The sequence below is a fragment of the Mesitornis unicolor genome, unplaced genomic scaffold, assembly GCF_000695765.1.
Source record: "Mesitornis unicolor isolate BGI_N332 unplaced genomic scaffold, ASM69576v1 scaffold35157, whole genome shotgun sequence".
In the NCBI taxonomy this organism is placed as follows: domain Eukaryota; kingdom Metazoa; phylum Chordata; class Aves; order Mesitornithiformes; family Mesitornithidae; genus Mesitornis; species Mesitornis unicolor.
Genome location: NW_010197722.1, coordinates 1 through 24,795, shown reverse-complemented (window position 1 = coordinate 24,795; position 24,795 = coordinate 1). Strand labels below are relative to the sequence as shown.

Here is a 24,795-nt window from a genome sequence, read left to right as displayed (position 1 = left end):
CAGAACACTTTAGTACCAGCTGCGTACTGCGAGGCAGGGCCAAGGTCCTTCTGCTCTTAAGACCTTTGCAACCTCATTGCCTCAAGGGAATTCCTCATATAATGAACTTGTTCTCTTCTCTTACTCATCTTCTCTCTCCAGTCTCCTTCAATTCTTGAGAGCTGGGAGAGGCAGGGAGTTTATGAGCCTCATGTATCCACTCTGCATCCCACAGATACCAATTCAGAGGTAGGTGCTAAAGTGGGGTCCGTGCAAAAGGATTTTAATTGTGCTTTAACGTGGATGAGGCTTAACATGAGCACATGTCCACTTGACATCAGGCTTTCTGTATTCTTTGCCTGACAGAATTTGACTTCCGAAATCCAATAGTCAACTTTATCTACTTAGGAACTAAACTCCAACCCAAATCATTAGATAGAAAATGAAATTGAGAATTTTCTGCACGGGATGTGTGTCTTTCCCAGCTGATCAGAAATACAACTGCAGTATGCTCTGCAGCACAGAGTCATACTGAGCTTGAGCTGCTCAAAGGAAAACATCCACACTTACCTCTAAATCCTTTATTCTGACTGAAAAGTCATGCACAGCCCCTTGATCCACTCCAAGAGGAGCTCTTTGAACCATCCGAATCTCAGAAGCTTCAATCTGACGCCGAAGTTTCTGAAGCTCCATCAGCAGCCAGGCTTCCTGCTTCTCATGTTCTCGGTTTCTCTCATTAACGATAATGGTGTTCGAGGAACCCACAGGACAGGTCTCAGTTGGGACCACTGTAAAATGAATTGTGTAAATGCCAACTGCCAGAGAATTGAGCACCTACACATAGAAAGCCAATATAGTGCCCAAGTGACCTAGCACTGAGTTATCTGTAAAGCTGAGAACAGGTAGAACATCTGGGCCCTTATGAAGCTGTTTCAAGGAATGAAATCTCTCCTTCACAAAAAACCCCTCGCTTCTTCAAATGAAAAGCAGCAGCAGTGAGATTTTGCTGCTTAATGACTGAAAACATGTCAAATGGACTAAATTTCTCTCATTTTCTCAGTAAGCTCCAGGAACTTCAGAGGCCTACTCCCAAATTCACACCAAAGGAAGGAAGAACAAGACATACTCTTTCCTGTGCATGGCCAGTTTTGTTTCGTTGGGAGACAGCAGTACAATTCTTGAATATGTTTCTATTAATATCTTTATGACAGCATTTTCACAATAAATGCAACACCTCTCTACAAAAACCAGGAGGATGACAAACCTATTTGTGGCTGCCGTGGTTGATTGGGCAGTTGTATAATCAAGGTTTGGTAGTGCTTCTGAGCATCAGTGAACTGAGTCTGCATCTTTCGTTTGTCTTCATCGCCAAACATCTCTGAGCCCTGGCTGTTCCTGAGGAATTCTTGATAATGGATCTCCAGGTCAGTTATTATCTTTTGGTAATCTTCCTTACGCATTGTTTTCAGCTGAAATGAGGAAGAAGAGAATTTAGAAAAAAGAAGCAATTGAGGAAGGTTTGTGACTAGTTAATCATTAAGGAACAAATTAATACACCTATATAAATCAAGCCCAAAGGAATGGCATTTTAGAATAAAGCCTACTCAGGCTGCCTCTAAAAGCATGGTGCTAAAAGTGCTCTTTGAGCTAACCTTCTGGTCTTATAATAATGTCATAACTTAAGAATAGTTTGAAATTCTACCTCTTACTCTACCCATGCTCTTGCAGTGAAAACAAGCACAGCAAGTATGTAATAAAAGCCCTCAGCTTATCTTCCCCTTTATCCATATCATGTTCAAATGAGAAAGCATTGTGCTTCTCCTTTAATAAAATCACAACTTCTGTATATAACTGTTCGTGCAACCCAGTAAAAGGAAGGCCCACTGTTTTGCAGAACACACATCTGCAAAGGATACAGCAAGCACTGTTTGGAACAGCAGAGGTCAGGTCACGAATGTCCCTGGTCTACAGGCAAGGCCAGCTAGAGTCTTACCTTGGCAATAGTCATAGCTCTGATTTTCTCAATGTCGATCATGCAGTAATGCCAAGATACCAGGCTCTTCATGTTGATATAAAGCTGGTTCCACAAAGCTAAAATAGCTTCATAGTACTGCTCAATTCTGAGATGAAAAGAAAATCCATGGTTAAAATACATCTGTCTTTATAGCATAACTACAAAACATCCCAAGAAACAGCCACCAGATATGGAGTGTGCCTATACTTGAAAAGTTTTTGGAAATTAATTTATCCATGATTTTCATTATTAAAGGTGAGAAAAACCTTGTTAAAGTAAAGCTTTAAATATTTTTAGATCCCAACCTATATACTAGCAAGCTTCACTGAAGTGAATTTCCTCATCAAGGGTCTAGTCCTTAATCTCCCATCCTTATAGGGAGGGGTGGCACTCTGATCAAGGCACAGACCAGATTTTGTGGTTAGTTGTTATTTTGAGTGAACTCCCAGTGGTAGGTGTCCAAATCCAGGCAGCAACTCACTTGGTAGCAAGATCCACTGCTAACGGATTAGGGGGTGGGATGATAAGACTAACAGATGGCACCAGCATATCCACTCCTCCAGGGCCGGTCACCAGCCACTTGCTACGCTCATTGTTGTCTTTTAGGATACATTCATCTCCTTTGCGCACTGTTTTCTGCAATGAACACAGAACATCATTTTTTTCTTTAGTTAAGTAAGATGGGTTTTCTAGGAGAGACAGACAAGGAAGACGCAGCTAGATCACAGAAGTGGGAGTGCTTCCAGCTGCCAGGTCTGGGTATGCATCTTCACTTCATAATGGGGCAAGTACAGATCAACCCCTTCTGCCTGAATCCGATTTCAATGTGAAGAAAATCCAAGAAAACCAAGTGGGAGCCACAGAACACTTTCAGCAGTTGTCAGTCTGGTTGATCATCAGACTTGGGATTTGCCACGACAAAGATCAAAGACTGAATGTGGCTACATGGTCACAGTAAACTATGAAACTGGGTATGGCTATAAGCCAGTGAGCTGGAAACATAAGGGTGCTTAGTGCTGCATCCATATTTGCAAAGGGACTGGCATCGAGTGCAGCAGAGCTAGATCCAGCAGTGCCAGCTGCCAGAAATCCTGACACCAATGAGCGTGGCCATGGTGCAGGTTACAACCCACTCTCACCCAAGAGAAAGAGAGGCTCCTCCTATCACTTATCCTGACAGGACTCTACCTGCATCGCACTTCTACAGCCAGCAAATACAATTTTTGACATAACTAATAAAAGGCCATGGGCTTTGATTTCAGCATGCAGCGGCTCCAGACTTGTCTGGGCTTATCTTCATCTTAGTGGAATATAGCATGCTTAAAGAGCATTTGTCACGCAGTCAGGTAGCCATTGCCTAAATTTGTTTTGTTTTGCTTATAGTAACAAGTAGTTACTCTGTGTGGGCTGAACTTCTGTGACTCTGGAATAAAATGTCGTATGGAAGAGCACTGACACAGAGCGGAGAGCAGAAATCTCAGATCATAAACACAAATCACAGTGGTCAACTACTGGTTGCTACAGCAGTGCAACCTAGTGAGTCAGGTAAAACAAGTTTTACAGATAACAGAACAAAAAAAACGGGCAATTGGGAACCAGTGAAGAGAAAGAGCACGTAAGCAGAAAATGCATCTAAGCCTAATGTTAAGATAAAAATATAGAAATAAATCCAAGCAGCCCCAGTACTGAAGAGGAAATAAAACTGCTGCAGTCAATTTCATATTCCATCTAGCAAAAAACTGGGGATACCAAGGACTCATTCACTGTACATTTCTCACCTTTTGTTAGATGAAGTGCTGACCTAAGGACCCAAAGGGACACAGGAAAGGTGAGCAATCACCAAAAAAAAAGGCGTAGATGCTGGAAAGCTTCCGTGTAACAATTTTAGCCCTATTATCAAAGAGGCTTTTCTGTGCTGATTTGAACTATGAGTATTAATGAACTATTTAATGGACTAATATTAATAATTTTGACTAAACTTATTAACCAACCAGAACATAGCTTGTTTACTCATAATTGCAAGAAAGTCAGAGATTTTTTTGCTGAAGAAATTTAAATGCTGACCAAAAGCAGACAAAGGGGTTACACCTATCTGCTCAACAGTTTCTGTACTAAATAATTTGCCACATTCTAGCTTACATGATGCTTATTCTCAGCCAAAAAGGGATACGATACCAGATCCTGTTTGTAGTCGCACAGAGCCTTGAGGATAATGGGCTTGTTACTTCGGTAGTCTGGGTTACGTGGCTTCAGCTGCACAATCTTCTTGGATTTATTCACCAAACTCTGCACTTGCCTCTTGTATTCAAGAATTCTCTCTCGTTCATTCTGCAAAAATTAATCGTATGTTAAAAATAAATTCTAAAAAGAAGCTACATCTAGTTCCCACTGTTTTATTAAATGCAGGATAAATCTGGAGCTAATGATAGACAAAACTTCCTTCAGCTCCAGTGGGATGAGTCTTTGGCCTATAATGTAAAACTGCAGTGTAAAAAAAAAAAGAAGATCATACAGATCTGCAATGTGATCAAAGTGATGTGTAAGAAAGACAAAAATAAATGGAAATAAGCTATTATAGCCTGAATGCTGACAACAAAAAAAGAAGTAATAACTACACTCTCAAACATGTCTTTATTAATTGCCCTTTTACATCGCTGACCATTTTTTTCCAGTGTATTTGGTTTGGAATTGTAGTACCTAATTCATGATGAGCAAATAGGTAAAAAAGCTGAGTTGTGTCCTTTCAAAGAGACTACAGTCATATTGTGACATGCTGAATCATTTATTAAATGCACTTATCCTTTAAGGCAAAATCTATTCTACCACCTACTAATGAAAGTCTTTCTTTTTTTTTTTAAATTTGTTAGCAAGTCCAAAACTTGGGAAATTGTTGGAGTCATTTCAAATTTAAAAAGAAATCAGAGTTCCCAAACGGTATTACACAAATTAAAATAACACTGATCCCTTTGTAGGCTTTCCTAAGAAATGGGGAGGAATCATAGAATTGTTTGATATATCTAAAATATACCCTTATGGTTTCAAGTTCATACTGTATATAAACATTGCAGTACACCTGGGTTTACATTTGGTATCTGAAGAGGGCGACTGATTTCCAAGACAAGCAGCACATAACCTGTCAGGTGGGTGCAACAGTACCTCCAGCTCTTTGATCTGCTCCAGCAAAGACTGCAGCGACATGCTCTTATCACAGATGAACTTCTTTCTGATGGAGTCTTGTAAGTTTTTCAGGTAGCACTCTGTGGCTTGAGCCTCTTCAAAGAACTACAGGATAAAAGTTGTGATTTCAGCTGTACACCGCTCTTAAAAATGTCTTCTAAAAATTAGAGGATTCCTTTAATAAGAAATCTCAGTTCACATCTGGCAGAATGGTAGCATTTACAATATGATGACAATGTGTTATGCATAATTATGCACAGATTTAGAAAGATTTTGGTACAGAAAAAAAGGATCTGTGATAAGACTCACATTGTTAACAAAAGTAGTGTGAATTCTCCACATTACTACTCACCTGAAAGTAAGCGGCATTCTCTTTCAGATGAACATCAATGCATTTGGTGATCTGAAGAATCCAACTCCACTGAGTTTGTAGTGTATCCATGTAGGCCTAACAAAAATAATAATAATATACAGAACTCAAACCACCACACTGATCTCTCTCCCATACCTAGACTCAAGCAAAACTATTTATGCTCCACATAAATGCAAATTAAAAACCTGCTAAAACAAATTCATATACAGCAGAATAATGTAACTCATGCAAATTGTTCCCCAACTTCTAAGCATCTACCTAACTGAAATGAGTTAAATACCTGCTTGTAGAATGCAGAGAGAAATTTGTTCATGAGTTGAACTTTGTTTGATCAGCATAAAGCCTGAAGTGCATGAACAAGAAGGGGTGAAACGCACAAACAGCAGTGCAAACAAAATATTTCAATTGCAAATTGTCATATTCTCCTTCTTCCAAGAAACACTGTCAAACATGATTTCTTATGATGGCTATTTTTAAATTCAAACTTCTCAAGAAGTCAAGTATATTCTTTAGAAAATTACACACAACTTTTACTTCACTGCTGGAGCACACAAGGACCTTTCCTTTAAGGAAAATAAATGACCACAGAACGTGATTTTCCACAACATGGTAACAGTTAAAGTAAATACACTGAAAATCAGAAAGAACTATTTTTTTCCCATTACCCTCTTTCAGTTTCAGGTTTCTTATGCACTCTTAAAACTAACTACAGCATTTCCTAATAAAATGAGATTTTCCAAACTGTTGCAGCCTTTGTAACTGAAAGGTAAATGTACACCAAGCTGTGAAAGTATAAGTGTCTTGGCTAAACTGTAGAAATGCACTACAAATTTCAGTTGCAGAAAGTATTTGCACCTGGATTAAATATAAACCTTCAACAAAGGGTATGGCTTTCTTCAAAACATGCCTACTAAGATAGCAGAAGAACAACCACATGCCTTCCTGCCATAAATACCACTGCACTGTACTCAGTTCAAACGAGATACAGCAATTTTAGTGCACTCAGACAACTCCCTAAGCCTTGTCTTAATTTTTAACATGCATCTATCATCATATCTGATAGCAGAGAAAGTGCTCCATAGCTCTTAAGAAGCCTGCAGGTGTGGTGCGCAGGTTTGTGGAGGAAGACGGTAACATTCATTATAACAGCTCCTACAGCTGGATTAAAGAAAGGACATGCTTTTTGGCAGGCAAACCCTTCTCAGGTCCAAATGCAGCATTTCATTTGCAGACTTTCACTGAGAACTTTTCCCATGTAGCAACTAAAGGAACAAGTGAAATCACACAAAGTCTAACTCACCTCGATTTTGTCTGAAGCAGGGTGCTGGTTGAGCACTAGCTGGTCACTTTCTTGCTTTAGCTTGTTGAGTTCTTTTTCTTTAAGCTCCAGTTCACTCATGCGTTTCTAAACAACCAAAACACAGCATTAAACAAGCCCCAAATGCACACTGCACAGAATGATTTACTTAAAATTTTCCAGATAGTTGTGATAATGTTAAATTATCCCTGCTAACACTACACAGTAATTCTCTTCAGTGTACTGAAGTTAGTTATGAAGACAGCAGAATCAAAGAAGGTACAATCATCTCAGCTCTAGTCTCTAGGCTTGCCACTTCACAGGCCAAAGCGTCCAAAGTTCTGCCTTTCCTAAGAAAGATGGAAGCAAAAATGATGGCATCCTGCAACATTCAGAACTGAACTAGGAAAAACAAGTACCTCCTTAATAGTGTGAATTTCACTCTTTTTTCAATTTGGTGATCAGCACCAATATTGGTCAGGGAAACGCGCATGCTCAATTTCCCTACGTAGCCACAGAAGACAAGGAGCAGTGCAAACTACCTCTGACCATGTGCTCAAAGTGCTGCTGGCAAAACCATAGAGGAAGAGAGCAGTTCCCTCTGCACAGCTCTGATCTTGGTGACAATCAGGGCCAAATACCAGGCCACTGACCCCTACATAGTCCTAACAGGGAGAATTAAACTGCTCGATTCAAGGCCCTTGGTTTTGCATGCCAACATAATGACTGTGTGCACAAGGTATACGAGTCCACAGCAGACTGTACTGGTAAGGCCAGCTTCCAAGGTCATAAGAAACCATGACAACTGGTTGAATGGGAGCACAGTCTTCCAATAGATGTCCATCCTTGACTCAAAATGTTTTCACACAGTACTTAAACCAAAAGTGCTGATAAAAATCCCCAGGAACTTTGAAAGAGTGAAGGAATGCCCGTCCTTTGATCAGTTCCCCTGAGCCAGGCTCTTCCTCCCTCACTATCCCAAAAAAGCGCCCATGGAAAGCATGGGGAGGTTAAGCTGTCGTACAGAGAAGGTCTCCTGCTTCCTGGCAATGTCAGTGTTCCTGTCACTCCAGTCGTAGAGAAGCTCCTCTTCCTCGCAGTCATTGATCCACATGATCTCTCTGCTGGTAGCTTGGATGAGGTTCTGGAATTGACGGAGCTGATCCATTCTCTCAAAGGAGTATTTCTGCAAAGAATTCCAGAAATGAGAAGCCATGAACACAGAAATGCCTGTGCTGGGTGGAGAAAGGGAAGCCAAGAGCACAGCATGTCCTTTTATAAAAAAAAAATAATTAAAAAAAACCCCACAAATCCAAAACAATAGTAAATACCACACATCTATAAAACCTGTCGGCAATGGACAGTGGACAACGTCCATTATAGAACATTGGGAACCTGAAGTTAGCGGCTTCTGAAAGTAATTTCAAACACAAGTGTAGCAGACATATAAAGAGACAATCAAAAAGGCATAGGGGGGAAATACAAGAAATGTCTGAACATCTAACACCACTTTTACTTGCATTTGCTGCTCATAGTACACCCTTGATGTTGTAGCAGCACCTTTTGCACAGATTAAAAACTTTTCACTTCATAAAAAGATTCCTTCTCTGTCCTCCTATCACAACACATGCTCTGTTGCTGGAAATGTATACAGGAATCAATCCCAAGGGTTAAATCTACCATTTGCACAACATTCTCACTGTATGTTACATGAAAATCCGAAGTAGGGAAGATGCATAGCCCTACACAAAATTTGGTTTTAATCCCACCTTTGAGTAAGTTTTCAAGCTTCATATGTAGACTAACTTCATTGCTACCTCCCGTTAAGGAGGTAGAGTTCTAGTCTTCACCGGCTTAGTGGACCAACTTCCCTCACCAGGTGCAAGCTAGACACTTCCTTGAAAGGGTAAGTCAGTTACACACCAGGTAATGAATTAATCTCAAATTCATAACTCAAATTGAACCTTACAGAAACAAACCACTGTCAGTTTACTGCTGAACAGAACTATGTAAATACGCATCTGTCACTATTGAAACCTGAAGTTTGACTATCACACCAGTGTTAGTAAAGCAAAAAGAGCAATCATCAAAAGGGTATCAAAAATGAACACATCTCATGCTCACCAGCAGTCCTTCATATTCTTCCTCCAGCTGATGAACTGCAGCCTTCTCCCGCTGAAAGAGACAGCAAATATTCAGTGAGCCTTTTGCAAGTTGCCTATATGCTGATATTTCCTTCACAGTGTCAGTATCATAATGTTATAACTACAGGTGGTAACCTACAAATGCCTGTAAGAGACATAGGTGAGTAGCAGCTCTGCACGACTGGAGGATCACAAGAAGTTCAAAACCAAGGCTTGGACAAACGTACTTCCCTCAGGGATGCTTAGTACATAAACAAGGTTGCACATAACCCCTGTAATACCAAAACAGCTCTCGAAACTGGATCTTGTTCTGTGCCAAACTCCTAGACAGCTGTGGGAAACTAGCTAGTCCAAGAGCTAGCTCTGGAGATTATGAAGTAGTATAAACTACAATGTGAGCAGGTCATTTCTGTGACTGGGAACCTGCACAAACTTAGAACTGGTATTCCATAGGGTCAGACTATCACCTTTCCTATTTGAAGCAGAAGGGGAAAAGAGATAAACATCCCTTCCGCTCTTCAGCTTGGCTGAGAGATCAGAGCTCCAGAATGGAGTGCCTTTTCTTTAGATCCAACTCTCTCTCCTCCTGTCCATGTGAGCATTTAACAGAAAAGAAGACGGGAATGAAGCCTCCTCTCTCCTATACATAGCTGCTGAGCTGATAGGAGAGGAACTTAACCACTGCATTTTCAGTGACTTCTTTATTCCAATCACAAAATCCAAAGGGGAACAGAAGCCTCAGAGGGGGAAAAAAAAAAAGAAAAAAAAATCCACACCTAAGAAAAGCTCTAAGCTTAACCTAGAAATTGGGCATTTTTCACAGAAATTCCCTCATTACTCAAGGCTGTATCTAAGCACCTACCTTAACCTTTCACTTTCATGTTTTAATGTAACTGGACAGAAAGCGAGAATAATCATTCTTAGCCATTCTTTAAAAAAAAAAAAGTTGCAAAACTTATTTGCTAGCCTTAGTACACAACAACAAAATGTTAAATAGCTACTAAATTTATATTTTAAAATTCTGGGGTAGGAGGCAGCACATAAAATAATAAATATTAGGTTGAAAGTGCTTGCTATCATGACACCACTGCTTTCAGAAGAGAAGCTGAGCTATTCAGCATTTCTTTTTGTAATGGAACACTGGCAAACCAATGATCTAAATCTAGATTAAGCAATGTGTAAGGGAAGACAGTAATTACCAGATCTGTCTTGACTTTGTCCAGGTGCCAGCGATAGTCTCCAATGGCATTGTGAGTTCTCCTATGCTCACCAATTTGTTGCTCAATGGATGCTGCATCAAACCCCCATTTCACTAGCTCCATTTCAGCCTAGGAGAAAGAGATATTTGTACATTTATTCCTGCCATCATTAGCTAAATCAGCACATAAAGGAATCGAACTGAAGAAAACATGACTATGCCATAGAGAGTAAAACTGAACACAGAGGAGTTCAGAAGGGGGCTACAACTTCTTAAAATTGTCATCACTTAAACTGTGTGACAGATTCCCAAATTAGAAGAAACAAAGTACAGAAAATATTTAAGTTGCTTAAAATTAACTGGATGAAGCACACTCAGTAGTGTGTTTTAATCTGTTTTCTTTGGACCAAACTGTTCTTTTATGTTCTACAGTACAGTTACATTCTTATCATTCTGAAAACAAGTTATGACTTTATCAAACAATGCTATTCATGCAATTCATGGGAAAACACTCAGAGTCAAGTTCTGTAGCCCAGTACACTGCAGTAATACACCTGAATAATTACTAACTCAAAAAACATCTGACTGCAGTTCTTTCATCATTTTCAAATATTAAAAGCCACTGAATTCATAATTCAGCTCCTGAAACTCTAAATCAGCTCTTACAGTGTAAAGACACACTCTGTCTGTCTGAACACCTCTCTGTGCACACACACAGTAAAGAAACAGGTATCTTAATCTTGGGTTGGGACCCAATTTGGTAATTACCAGCCTGGAGCCAAATCTCTATGAGTCAACAGATGACAATAAAGCCCAAACCACTCTCAAGCGTAGGGGTTCAAAGGCAGTGCTGAAAACGATCCAAGAAACAAAACCATTTTGTATTCAGCCATCTAAAAGTTACAGGACTTTGACCCTTCTTGTTATATTTAAACAGTCTAAAGAGTCAGTAGCAACAGCAGCAGTACTGGATGGCTGCCAGTACATGAACAAAGGCTGTCTGGATTTCACTGCTCTTTCCCCAGTTCTGCACTGGAAATTTGACCAACCCTTCTACCACCTGATTTCTCCTGTCAGCAAACCATCCAGATAGAAAACAGAAAAACACCGGCAGAAAAGCACAGCTGCTCAAACCTTTTTCCCACATCTCACCACCTTACTGTGGAAATGTTATCCTAGTCTCAATGTGAGCAGGTAATGGGACACAGCAAGTCACCATGCAAAGAAGAGGCATGGTGGAAAATTCAGAATTAATTTTCCCTAAAAAAAATATCAAAAGTCCAACAGGGAACTATGTGCTTACTGGCTGCACCTCAGCTTTGCCTTAGGGACTGAAAAACGGGGAAAGAGAGAGAGCTTTTTACTTTCACAGGAGGTTTTGTGTGGGAACACAGCTGTAAAGCCCCTGCTTATGCTCCCTGTGCTTAGCAGGAGTGCTTCAGCAGGGTGTCATGTGGCATCTTTGGGAGACGCAGCATGTTCATGATCTTTCAACACTGGAAAGCTGCCCAGTGTCTGTCCAACATCACTCCTCGAACCCCGGCAGGTCTGACGATTAGCCTACTCTCCCACAGAGTGTGTAGTGCAATCGTATCTGGTGTTGCTCTCCTGGCACAGCACTTACACACATTACCACTCAAGGAGTGCATCCTCACTTCCCCTTCTTCCTCTAAAACACCGCACACTATAGGAGGGCACTGAAAGCCTCGACTATGACCTGCACTCACGCAAAAGTATGGGAACTGTACAGAGCTCTCCCCTCCTCATCTGGCTTGCATAGCAGCCACATGGCAAACACCATATGCAGATAAGACAGGATCACTAAGCAACAACCTAATAAAGGGAGATAAAAAGAATGCCGTTTCAATTTACAAGGAGTGTGCAAAGTATAACTTCAGCCACCTTGCTCCATCCTCCCTATTTATCTCTCAGAATGGGCTGTCCAAGAACAAACACACAACTTCCACTTCAGCAGCACAAAATCAGACCATGGGCTCTCAATGCGTGTTTTCTACTCCAAATTACACCACCAACAGCTGTGCATAGGCAAATTTATTCTGGGATTGCAACAGGTAGCAACTGCAGCATTTTCATGTGTATTTCAGCAGTGACTTCTGAAAGCCCAGTCCTGTGGCAATCAGCTCTACATTCTGGCTCCCACTGTGATAAGAAAAGAGTAAAGGAGGAGAACAACTTGAAATACTAGTCAATGTTTAAATCTGTGAAGCTGGTCCTACCTGTGTAAAGGGTTAAAATAAATAGAAATAAAAAAGGAAATCTGTGGAAGGAAGGAAATATCAAGCATAATAGTCTCTAACGCAAACATGTCTTTTGTTATGTTAACAGCTGTGTCTCACTTAGCTTTCAAATCTAACTTCCACACAGAATCACAGAATCACAGAACATCAGGGATTGGAAGGGACCTCAAAAGATCATCTAGTGCAATCCCCCTGCTGGAGCAGGAACACCTAGATGAGGTTGCACAGGAAGGCGTCCAGGCGGGTTTTGAATGTCTCCAGAGAAGGAGACTCCACAACTTCTCTGGCCAGCCTGTTCCGGAGCTCTGTTACCCTCACTGAGAAGAAGTTTCTTCTCAAATTTAAGTGGAACCTCCTGTGTTCCAGTTTGTGGCCGTTAAACTTTTCCTCTGCAAACTCCACACTTTTTCCTCTGCAAAACATGACCCCAAATTCATGCACACATTTCAGTGGAAATTCACTATATGTACAATACTGGGGATTAAAAAAAAAAAAAGAGGAACTTGGAATAACACACAAGCATCCACGTGTACTTTTCATTTTCTACTGGCACCCAAAACATTACCACATGTGAGGTGACATTCATGAACAACCCCAGGTCTTAGCATGGTCTCTAGGTTTTGCACAGATTTACCTTCTGCTGTCTCATCCAGCTTAAACATTCACTTGTGACACGTTTTGTGTACTCATCCCAGCCTGAGCCACTCTGAGAGGAGAAGCAACCACCACCTTTGGAGCTGGCCCTCCTGGTGCGGGGAACACTGATGGCTTTGTACAGGGCACGCATTTGCTCTTGAAGTTGCAGCAGCCTGAAAGGGAAGGAACCACTTAGTGTCTCTGAGGAAAACACCCAGAAAACATGGAAACAACACAATTCATCTCTCCTAGTATTCAAAACCACCAGGTATTCAAAACAAAGGTGCTTAATGCACAGGCTGTGGAAAAAATATACTAAAATTTCAGGGGGACAACCAAAGTGTAAAATTCTGTAAGAAATATATTACTGCAAGGCCCTTCTCCATGTTAGGATGACCCAAACAGATTTACTTCCACTTTAGTGATTTCTGGAAAGGTGAGTACTTGAGACACCACAAATTTTTATCAGCCACATCGCCTCCCCCAGCCCTTCCCTAGCAATACCTTTTCTGATACATCTCACAGGGTTGGCCCATCTGCCTCATCTCTCTGATCAGCCCATCCAGCATATCCATTTGGTCATTTGCCTGTGCAAAACACTCTTCCAGATCTCTGTTCCCTCTAATCTGGACGCCATCGCCATACTTCAATTCCTAAAACAAGCAATAAAAAAAAAAAAGAAAAAAAGAAAAAAGAGAAAGAAATGGGAGATTAAATTAAATATTCATCACCTAAGCTTCAGCTTAGTTGTTTTAAAAGAGATGTTATGAGGACTGATTATTTTTAAGAAGCATGATAGGGTTCAACTGCTAGGTTTCTGATTGCCAGTTTTAACTGGCAGAAGAACGATTAATAGAGGATCCACAATCATTTGAAAGTCCTTATTACAAATAAAACATGAAAGAAAATTATTAAAACATAATACTGACAAAACCTTTCCACAAAGAACAGCACATCCTTACTGATGTTTATTTCAGTAGAGCCAAGGCTTCACACAGTGTGCTAAGTTTTTAAGACCTTATGCTCTTGTGTTCAGAGGATGAGAGGCCGTAGTGGGAGTTGGTGAATATTGCTCCTGAGTTTTCAGAAGTTTCCTTGAGGTTCTAAGACCTTCCTCCCCTGCAGAAACACAGACTGCACCCTGTCTGCCTGGGACCAGGTCCACGCCCCATCACATTTGCATCCCACCTTATCACCCAAAGTTTAGGCAAATTCTCCATGCACCTTCCCAGCGCAGTGGACCAGCACAGTCATAGTGCTTCAAGCAGGAAGGCATGGCTTTTTTGATCTCATCCCACACTGACACAGCCATGCTGAACAAAACATAACCCAGCTGTGATTTGACTTTGCAAATAAAATGTTGATGGACCTCATTACTTTGTCCCTCAGAAAGAAAAGGAAAAAAAAAAAGTAAGCAATGCATGCAGTGGCACCAAGCTGGAACTAAACATCACTTTCTTTTAACTTCATTAGAATAATATTAATCCTTAACAAGAGGCCATGTTTACTCTGGCATTGATTTTCATACAAAACATGCTCACACGTGCTGTATCTCTGAAAAGGAAATGAACTGCTAACCAGAGTTCATTCCTGAAAGAATTTTCTGTCCACAGAGAGTCCAAAAGTGTGCATTAAATCACATCTACTGCCAGAACTGCAAATGGGTTTTGGATCTCAGTGGCCTCAACAACAGGATGCACTCACTACCCTGCATCTCCTCTGACTTCAGCAGAAACAGAGTACATCCCACATTCTCCAGGACAGAATCTAGCTTCAGTGAGTAACCCACTTCCAGGCACTACGGGTTTCCATCAGTGTAGCATATAGTAAAGATCATCTGCATGCATTTGGGATGAAACAGTCAAGAAGATTTTAATCTAGTTTCCTATACTTCTTTAGGAATCATCTGGAAAAATAACATAAAGGTAATAAATATGGTAGATCAGGTTCATTATGGCCCAGAAAAGGATGACGATATTCTACAGGACACACTGAAGGTAGAAGGGTTCATAACATTATTAACAGTGCTTTACATTGACAGTGTTCTTGATCTAAAACAGAAAAAAAGATGCAGTAGAATCTGTTTGAAGGGTGGGTTTGTTTTGGTTTGGTTTTTAAATCAAGAAGTCCCCCTTTTCTTAACTGGATGTATTTCAACCAGTTTTACCGAACACTAAGTGCAGAGGGAAGAGGGAGGCATAGAAAGGAGGTCAGGTATTCCACTCCTGGTTGCCTCTTCACAAACAGCTGTAAAGGGAGAAAGGACATGAAGAAGCAGAGCCTGCGAGTCCAGATAACAACACAGCATTCATTCCCTGTAATATTCAATCATTTTTTATAAAAAGAAAAGGAAGCACTCACGGGTTGTACTATGAGCTCAGCTCGCATCAGGCAGTCCGAACAGTTTTGCAAAAGCTCTTGGATGGTGTTCTGGCGTCTGGACACTGTACAGGTCCCATTCTGACTGTTGTGGGGGAGAAGAAGATGAAGTAAGTACAGAGTAATCACACACTTTGAAGAGGCACGAGAAACACAAATTCCCAGCAGCTACGGGAAGTTACATGGAATAATCCATCTCATTTAGCCTCACGAACATGCTTTATCTGGCCCTCATGCATAACTGCACTGTGAAGTTTAATGTCAGTACCATGATGGCAGAGCCACTTTATAACTCTGCGTGGACTGACTTCACCACAGGACCAAGCAGAAGGTAGATATTGGCATGCGTAAAGAAGAAAGATTTTCTTCCAGTACATGTATTCGTAGCTTTGATAGACAAAACTCTGGCAGTATTACAGTGAGGATAAGTAATTCACAATCTTTGTTAAAGCCAGTACATTAGAACACAGTCTTTGTGTGATGTTACGGTACCTGTTATCATACCAACCATTGAATGTCATGGCACAAAAGGAAAGCAAGATCCTCTGCTACACAAGCACATGAGCACACAAGTCCATACCAGCGTATGAAGGGCCCTTTATCAGCGGAAATGCATGAAGCTAGTGCAGTGTCTTAAGAAGGAATTACAAGATACACAAGTTACTACTAGAACAGATGTAGGGCCTGGAGTTAGAGGACATCCTTTCTTACAAATAAATAAAGTGAGAGGTCAGGGGTTCCAAGTAAAACTCCAGAACTGAAAACACCAGTGGGGTAAAAAGCCAAGATAGATAACAGGGTCGTTATTGTTGTCTTGCACATAATCTACTGCATCCCTACTGCCAGAAGGTTGCTTTTCCAGAATTTGGGATTCAGCCACCAAACGAGCCACTGCTAGTTGAACATGAATGAGGTGCTTCAAGCAAGGACCCATTCCTTGCTGATGGAATCAGAGCTCCCAAGCAAGCCCAGGCAGCTCCCAAACCAAAGCACTTGCCAGTGAAACTAAAATAAGCCACTAGCAGGAAAGAACTAAGTAAGAAACTAAGATGCTTCCAAGCCTTGGCTAGTTTTCCAACTCCTGTGCTCACAGAAGGTAACCTTTCCCATTACAAATCACTGCAGGCCCAAATCTTCCACAAAACACTAACACCACAAAGACTATCAGTGCAGACCTGTCTAGCTCAGAGCCAGCAAGTCCTCTGGATTGAATGGAAATCTCTCCACTGACTTTAACACACTCTGACCATCCTTTCCAAAAGGAATTGTGACAATGTAAAAAACTCGGCAGAGCTGTCCTTGGGAAAATCACTGCAGCGGTGAGAAACGTTCAACGGTCTATTTTTAAGAGCTCTTCTGTGTGTGCAGCTGGTGATTCAGCAGTCTGCCATTCTCCTATCAGCTCTTCTTGGGCAACTTTTCACCACCTTCCCCCCATATCAGTGAGCAGACCTTCAAAGACAGAGACAGGACTGAAGAATCACTAGGGGACTTAAAACAAGTCGTACATATACAAATCCTGGCTTGCGCTGTGAGCCTGCACAAACACTGCACCCTACTGTGCTATGCACCACTGTATATCTTGGAAACAGCTTAAAGAACACAATTGTGAAAAACAACATATGGGTCTGATTTTGTGCCAGGCTACCCATCAGCTTCCTTTTCTAAATCATTCCTTCTCCTTAAGCATCACTGTTGTGTTTGGATCCAGAAATATCTGACTGCATCTAAAATTTACATGTAATTATGCCCACAATTATTCTCATGAATGAAACATAATAAAGAAAAGAGAAGAACTTTCCAAGCAATTTTCTCTTTTTAGAACATCAGAAGAGTATTTTTTCTTCAATCGCTTTTCCAATCATCTCCTGACAGCTATAAATGCTGGATATCCACTAAAGCCAGAAGAACTGTAGATGGCGACCAGACTTCTACTGTAATAAATCAGAGTATCTTCACTGGCTTCAGTGTAACCTCACTGACCTCAAAGGCATTACTTCACTTTACACTGAGAGGAGGTCTAAACAACAGCTTTCACAGTTAACGCTCTATGAAATTGTGAAGAAAAGCTATTTTCAAATAAATCAAACTACTAAAACAATTTAAAAGATAGAAAAAGTAGAGTTACAAGTGGTTTGTGTTCATCCCAACGATGTTAGAATACCACATGCAGAATTACAGTTCAAATAATAAAAAAACTGGAAAACTGAAGATGGTTTAATATAGATGCAAAAAACTGTTTCAAAGGTAGGAACAGATGCCTTGAAGTGAGCGGCTTAAGCACTCTCACTCTTCAAATAAAGATCTACATGTTACTTGTTCAGAGTTCACAGGGACCTTCACAGGAAGAAAGCAGCAAGTGTTTAAGGCTTGCCAATCTAGTAGACGAAGACATAACCAAAATAATGACAGAAACTGTAGCAATAAAAACTGAAACCAGAGAAGAGCACAATATTTCATCAACGCTGCTTTTAACACTTTGGGTCTTAGTTTTGCTGCGGCAAAACTAACTGCACTGCTAGTCAAAACAGTGAGATCAATACTAGGATAAGATGTGAAAAGGTAGTGGCCTGTTAAAGGTGGTGGCCTGTTCAAGGTAATTGATGACACTGGGTGAGCAAATGGCTTTCAAATTCGTCAGCCAACCAAACAGAGCTACACAGGGTTACGGGGCATGCCCAGAGACAGCAGATGCCAGTACAGGAGTTGATGTTTGATGGCATGGCTCCACCAAGTCAACAGGGCTCAAAGCCTTCACATCCGAAGAGGATTTAGCTGTACAAATATACTCAAGAAGGGCATAAATCAATCTCCAAATGTAGAAAATAAAAATACTTGCCAAGACAATACCTCAACACATATTGGTTGATACATCTGGTGACACTAGCACATCTCACATGGACACATCTTCAATACTTTTCACCCATGTGACAGGACAGTATTTTACAAGCAGTTTCAAAAGCCTTCAGTGTAATACTCCTCTTATTGAAGTCAACAGACCTTTAATGGGAATGAGTAGATCAAAGCAGAAACCCCTGTGCAGAGTAAGCAGACATCCAACCTTGAGGCAGAAGGAAACAGCCAGCCAAAGGAAAACCATCTCCAACTCAATGGCATAAGGAAAAAAATGGACTAAAGAAATTGAGGCAAATCCTACTCCCTGAACATGCTATGTGGGGCACCATAACTTGGGACAAGAATGAAGCTGGATTTTTGAAGTACAACCATGTAACCTAGATCCTATATAAAAATACATTTATGTCCCTCAGAAAGATGCAGGACACCAATAATCCTCACAGGACATACAGATCAAGCAGATTACGATAGATGGTATTTTGTCAATCTCTCTCTTGCTTAATCTGATTTTGTTTTCATGAAACAGAATGAGTTTAAAGTAACGTTCTGTCACTGTAACAACTACTGCTGATACAATGACAACTTGATTTGATTTTAACTCTGGCATCTAACGCTCAAACCTGTGAATAGGATCCCACTGTACCAAACACTGTAGGCGCACCACACAGTGAAAATACGGACAGGTGTTTCATTCACTTCTTGTACTGCAACTCTGTAAATACAGAGTAAATACAACCACTCCAGCAGAAAGGGAAAGAACTGGAGTTTGGTCTCTTAGCAGAACTTGTAACACGAGCGCACAGGAACTCCTACCAATAATTACACATATTTGCAGGAATCTATTTGCTGTAGTGCTTTGATTTTGTAAACCTTGCAGAACAGTGCTGAGCGAAACAGCGTGGACTCTTCAGAACTTAACTACCTATTCAACAGAATTTTAGACCATGACACTTATTTCGAAGGCAGCTCATGAATTTCAAAAAGATACTATTAAACTGAGTTCTTTATTAAAATCATTTAGTTTTAATAGTCATTAACTATTAAAGGAGCAAAGAAAAACAAAGAGGGGGTAGTGTCTTTGTTTAAAATTATGAGAATACTTCAGAACACAGAAGAAACACTTTTATTTGGGATCTTAAAATGTAGCCCTGTGTCTCTCTACTGCCAGAAGAGCCCTAGGAAAGGCACAGCATGTTCATGTTGTCGTCATGCTGTACAGGAGCCACCCTGCTTGCTGCATGTCAAGGCAGAACACATTGCTCCCTTGCCATACTGTGCTCCTGCTCTCGCAGAGAAACAGGAGGAGAGCCCAACCCCTGCTGCCACCACGCACGGTGGCTCAGACAACACCTCCCTGCTGCAATATACCCCACCTGAGCCAAACTCAGCTGTTACCTTAGCAGTGAATCCTCAATTTCTGAACTAGGACTGCACTTAAGCAGTGAACCTCACAAGACCCCTAGCTCTAGAGAAATAAGAAATAACTATTTCTGCTTTTTGTTAGCAGGACTGAGAAATGCTCTCAAGGCCATGCAATGGGTTATGAGAGCTGGGACAAATATGGTAAACCCAGCTGTGCCCACATCCCTGGAACACAGCAGGGACTGTGGAGTGACTACTGCTGCCAGGGACTTATTTGAGCAGTCAAAAGACTTCCCGAGTGATACATTTTGAATAAATGACACATCCTCTGTAAACACCTGGCTTGCACATTTCCAGGCCCAACTGAGTCATCATTACTGCAGAACCTGAGGGGCAAGCAAGGAAGCTGGCTACCTTCTGCGTTCTCATTTGCCTCCAGCTGCTGAAGACCTGCACACCCCAGCATAAATGTCTGCAACATGGAGGCTGCTGTGGTTTCTGGTTTTTGTGAGTACACATCATGGGGCTGCTGTGTTATCTGGAGGATGATTAGCCACTAGAGAAGCAGGGTGAAGGAGACATGCAGAAGCACATCCAGCAGATCTACCCAGCCTTCCAGCAGCTCCACAGCTCCATAAAGCTTTGGAAGCAGGCAGGGAACACTCTTGGCCCAAAGATCCAATTTAAACCAAATCAGAATAATCCTCACTAAATTTTCTGATTCCTCCACAAAACATTTAGCATTTTAAAAATCCAAAGCATTTTTTTCATTCAAAAAGGAAGCTTTTTTAAAAAAAGCCCTTTTAGCAGATCCAAAGTACTGAACTACTCCCATAACTCCACAATGAGAGCAAAACAATAGCACTTCTTCTTTTCCTTTTTTTTTTTCCCCCATCCACACAAACTTGTTTGAACAAGCAACAGATTCATCAAGGGATTACCTGGTATGCCCAGCGTAGGCAAGTCAGAAGAAAAACCTGACCTGGAATCTCCATTCCCAGCACACAGCCTGCACACACCATGGGACTAAACCACCACCCATTCACCACTGCTTGTCAGTTGCGGGAGTGTGCCTCTGAAAACACACAGGCAAACAGTGGCAAAAGGCAGCAAATCACAATATATAAGAATATACAAGAATATAACAACAAATTAAAATACTGTAACATAGTTTTCCCCACCCCCAGCCCCCTCAAGAAGGTGAATGCAAATACGAGAAATCATTGCAAGTTTCATAACTGGGTTCTCCTCATACTGCTCTCACTAGGATCAGTTTTGGCACATCACGGCTTCACCAAACTAGTTCCAACTGCGGAGTATGCACATAGACTAACGCACAATGACAGAGAACCTCAAAAGATGTCGGCAACTAAATATCATTAGAAACGTGCAAAAATTAAAGAGCTGCTGGTGAAATCTTGAGCCCCCTGAGGCTAAGTGCCTTCAGAGCAAGCAGGGTTTCACAAGGGATCCTGCCACACCTATTCACACAAAATCCTAGCACTTTTTCACACCGGTATTAATCACCAGGAGCAACAGCACTGTTTCTAAAGGCCGTACCTGTCTGGTGCAGCAGGCCACAAGCACCCTGCCTCTCCTACCTCCGGCTGTGGGAGAGGAAGGTGCTGAATGCAGAGTCCAGCCTGGACCATGGAGATCCACCTCTGCTGGAGAGCAGCCACTCCCAGCACCAGGAAATCCCTCCCCTGACAGAGGCCTTCAGGCCTGCAAAGGTACCTCATCTGAAATCTCATGTACGTACCTACGAAACAGCGAGTTGGGAAAGGTACAACCTGGATTTCTGCTCATGGCAGCGTCAGCAGCTGTTCCTGAAACCTGGTTCTTGGCCAGCTAGAGCACAGCACAGGCTCTGCCGGCGTGGCAGGTATTCAGCAGCAACTCAGACACATTCCTCCCACCTCTCTGCCCATGTTTTTGTTCGTCACCAGGGCAGATTTTCCCCCTGCACAATGCTGCAGCTCTAAGTGGATGTTACCACACCAGCCCAGCCACCACTCAGCTTGGCCAGGACGCCACAGGTCTCTGCGAGACAGATGAAAAAGGCAAAAACACAGCTTTGAATCTGTTTTCTCAAAGTCTACTCTGCCTGTCAGTTCCTAAAAGCAATGTCAGGGCACAGGATGTGAGTTTCTAACTCCTAACTTAAAGCACAGAAGTTGTGTAAGCAGAATTGTGTAAATTAATTTATTTTCATATCACATAGTGACCATGAATCTTAGACTATGTTTTTCCCCTAAGCTCAGGAATGACAAATAAAGCTGCATAACTTGCCACACTTTTTCCTTCTCTCACAGTGTATCAGATTTTATCTCTCCATAGCAAAGACATTGATAAATATTTGACTGATGAATTGGCAGTTTAGGAGCGTGTGAGTCACCATCAAGCTGAGTATCTGTACTTGGGGCCAGGCTCATCCCGAGTTCCCAAGCCAGAAGAAACCAGGGATGTTGTAAAAGCACCTCGCTGAGCCCTAAGGGTAGGGAGCGCCTTATATTGCTCTGTGAGTAATGCAGCACTCAGTACAGACTTGTTTGGCAGTATACGCCCCAAAACTTACAAGACTAGACCCTAAGCTGAATCCTGGTGCATTAAAATTAAAGTAATCGTCCCCATTGGAAAAAGAAGCCTCAGTTTTATAAGTTCCATAACTACCACTAAACTTTGGCATGGAAGATATTAGGCTGAATGCAACTATTAAAACTAATTCCATAGATGGTGGCCCCGATTCTGCAAGAACAACATGCATACATAGGACTTAGAGGATTTTCTGCACACAGTGCATGTGCAATTTCAGGCACAACTGCTTTTTTTCACTAACTGGCAACAAGCCTCTCATTCTGTATTTTGGGACACATTTTAACTCAAATCAGCACTTATTAAAAAAAACCTGATGCAACTCAGTAAGATGCAAACACATACTGTTTTGAAAAAAAGTAGTATTGTCAGATCTTTTCACATGAAAAACCTGTAGGTAAATACATCTACATATAATGTATATATTTTGATCTAATTGAGAAAGGCTCTTTAGTTCCATATAGAAGCCTCATAATAAAGCAAATAGGAACTTTCATTGCAACCTCCTTACCAGATATGCCTTCCCAAAAATGAGATATGAATATTATGTTATAAAGAGTAAATGAATGTATGTTGATACAAGGTTGCTAACCTCTTGATCAGGTTTGTCTGTTCCACTCTTGCTATGCCACCACTGAATACAGAAGAAAAAAAGAGCATAATAAACTATGGATGAGTTTAAAATATGTAACAAAAAGCAAAGAATGCTAAATTAAAGGAAGCTATTTCTCCTCCAGTGAAAGTCAGGAGATACAGGTAAGTCACTCTAGTGAATCCAATACAGTTGCACCAGAGTAAAACCAGGGAAAAGAGAATAGCCAGGAAGAAGTATGTCCTATCATTAATTTTTCACGTCTGTCTCTTGTAAACAGTAAAGACATTTGCAGTAGAGCACCACTAGCAAAATAAATCCTCACAAATGCAACACAGAGATGGCATGTTGGAGTTCTAGTATGTGCACTCTCCCATGGTAAAGTACTGACTTGTTCTCATTATGTAGCAATAAACAGGTGTTCTCATACTACTGTAACAGTAAGTAGACGTGTTATAGCTGCAATTCATTATAACTAACTTAACCTGTTCACACACCAAAAAGTCAAATGAAGAGCTACAACTAAGAACCAGGCAAAGTAATAAAAAATATGCAGAATGTCAGTTCTTTTCTTGTCTTTCATTCAGTGGTCCTCCAGCAACAGGTCTGAAGTACCTGTGCTCTCTAGGGTAATCCTAATTCTCTACAGCCATTCATAGACCTGTTTGATACAATAAAGCCTGCCCGTGCTCATCTGCTGTTTATTTACTATCTATGTTTAATTCTTACCCTTCTGGAATCTAAACATAAAATTAGGGCTCAAATTGTAACACAAATTACATGACGGCACTTCTGAATCAATTCCTAAGTTAGTGGCATCAATAATTGTACCAACACGTTTAATAGAGTCATTTCACACGTAAAAAAGAGCAATCAGCAGCAGCGTTTTGTATAGGCGCCTTAACACACACCAGTGCTGTTTCCTTCAGTGACTGTAGCTGCTGCCTGCTTTTCAGTTCCATGAACTCCCCACCAAGGCAATCAATGGAGAAGTCTTCACAACTACTACATTTATTTTTCATACATTTTATTTCATTTTCATTCATTCACTTTGCTCCAAAAAGTCTTTGCCAGAATCTGCACAGGTTGCCAGTAGAGCTACATCCATGAACGTAAATGTCCCCCAAACCAGGATTCACGGACAGAACCTTGCCTACAATGTCTTGACTGTGCTTGCAGCAACACAGCAAGTAAAAAGAGAGGGGAGAAGAGCGGCCTGATGTTCCTTGTCATGTACCTTTGCTCCCCAGCCACCAAATATCAGAGAACGCTGCATAAAATATCACATCTTTAAACTGCCTTGCCTTGCACAAGCTAGAAACAAACTCAAAAAGATGAGTAAGAGAATGATTCCCACACTGAAATTGTTGTATAGCCCTAGTTATGCAACTGCTAGGCAGGACAGCAAGAGCTGAGCCTGGGTGTAAGAGTTATAAAGCAATTTACCTCGGTACAGCTTATTTTACGTCACCGAACAAGGCGGGAGTTTATCAGAAGAGAATGGTTGGAGAAGAGAATGGTTGGGTCCGTACAGCCAAGACGGGCACATTTACACCCCAGAGTGCAAAGAGGAGACGCTGACGTTTCCATTCTGCTTTTTATCCCCTTACTCTCTTCACGGAGAGTCCCCACCAAAAGTTTGCTATTTGTTTGTTTTGTTTTGTTTAAAAGTTATTTGCTTGTGTTTAAAAGCCTTTTGGAAGACAGTTTCCAAAAGCTGCACACGAAGGAAATTACACCGCGACCGGGCTCACGGCAGTTCTCCTCGGGCGGGCCCGAGGGAGCGGGGCCGGCGGAGCTCGCTCCTCGCCCCCCCAAACCTCAGCCTGGCCCGCACCTACCCGTATCCGTCGGAGGCGTAGTCCCCCCCGTAGGTCTTCTGGTAGTAGTAGGTCTTGTGGGTATGGGTGCCGCCGCCGCCGCCGCCCCCCACCA

At 41.4% G+C, this 24,795-nt stretch overlaps 1 protein-coding gene across 1 annotated transcript in view; it reads right to left on the bottom strand.

Annotated features, from left to right (window-relative positions):
* The window catches only part of DSP (desmoplakin), a 38,450-nt gene extending 13,669 nt beyond the window's left edge, over positions 1-24,781 (bottom strand). The window contains exons 1-15 of the mRNA XM_010188896.1: positions 24,702-24,781; positions 15,438-15,540; positions 13,581-13,729; positions 13,075-13,249; positions 10,184-10,312; positions 8,965-9,015; positions 7,865-8,026; positions 6,844-6,948; positions 5,523-5,618; positions 5,150-5,275; positions 4,169-4,321; positions 2,475-2,629; positions 1,973-2,099; positions 1,244-1,448; positions 550-767 (exon numbers count right to left, since the gene is read on the bottom strand). Coding sequence (XP_010187198.1) covers positions 550-767; positions 1,244-1,448; positions 1,973-2,099; positions 2,475-2,629; positions 4,169-4,321; positions 5,150-5,275; positions 5,523-5,618; positions 6,844-6,948; positions 7,865-8,026; positions 8,965-9,015; positions 10,184-10,312; positions 13,075-13,249; positions 13,581-13,729; positions 15,438-15,464 — 1,878 coding nt within the window. The 5' untranslated portion in view covers positions 15,465-15,540; positions 24,702-24,781. The remainder of the gene's footprint in view (positions 1-549; positions 768-1,243; positions 1,449-1,972; positions 2,100-2,474; positions 2,630-4,168; positions 4,322-5,149; positions 5,276-5,522; positions 5,619-6,843; positions 6,949-7,864; positions 8,027-8,964; positions 9,016-10,183; positions 10,313-13,074; positions 13,250-13,580; positions 13,730-15,437; positions 15,541-24,701) is intronic.
* Positions 24,782-24,795: the final 14 nt, after the last annotated feature.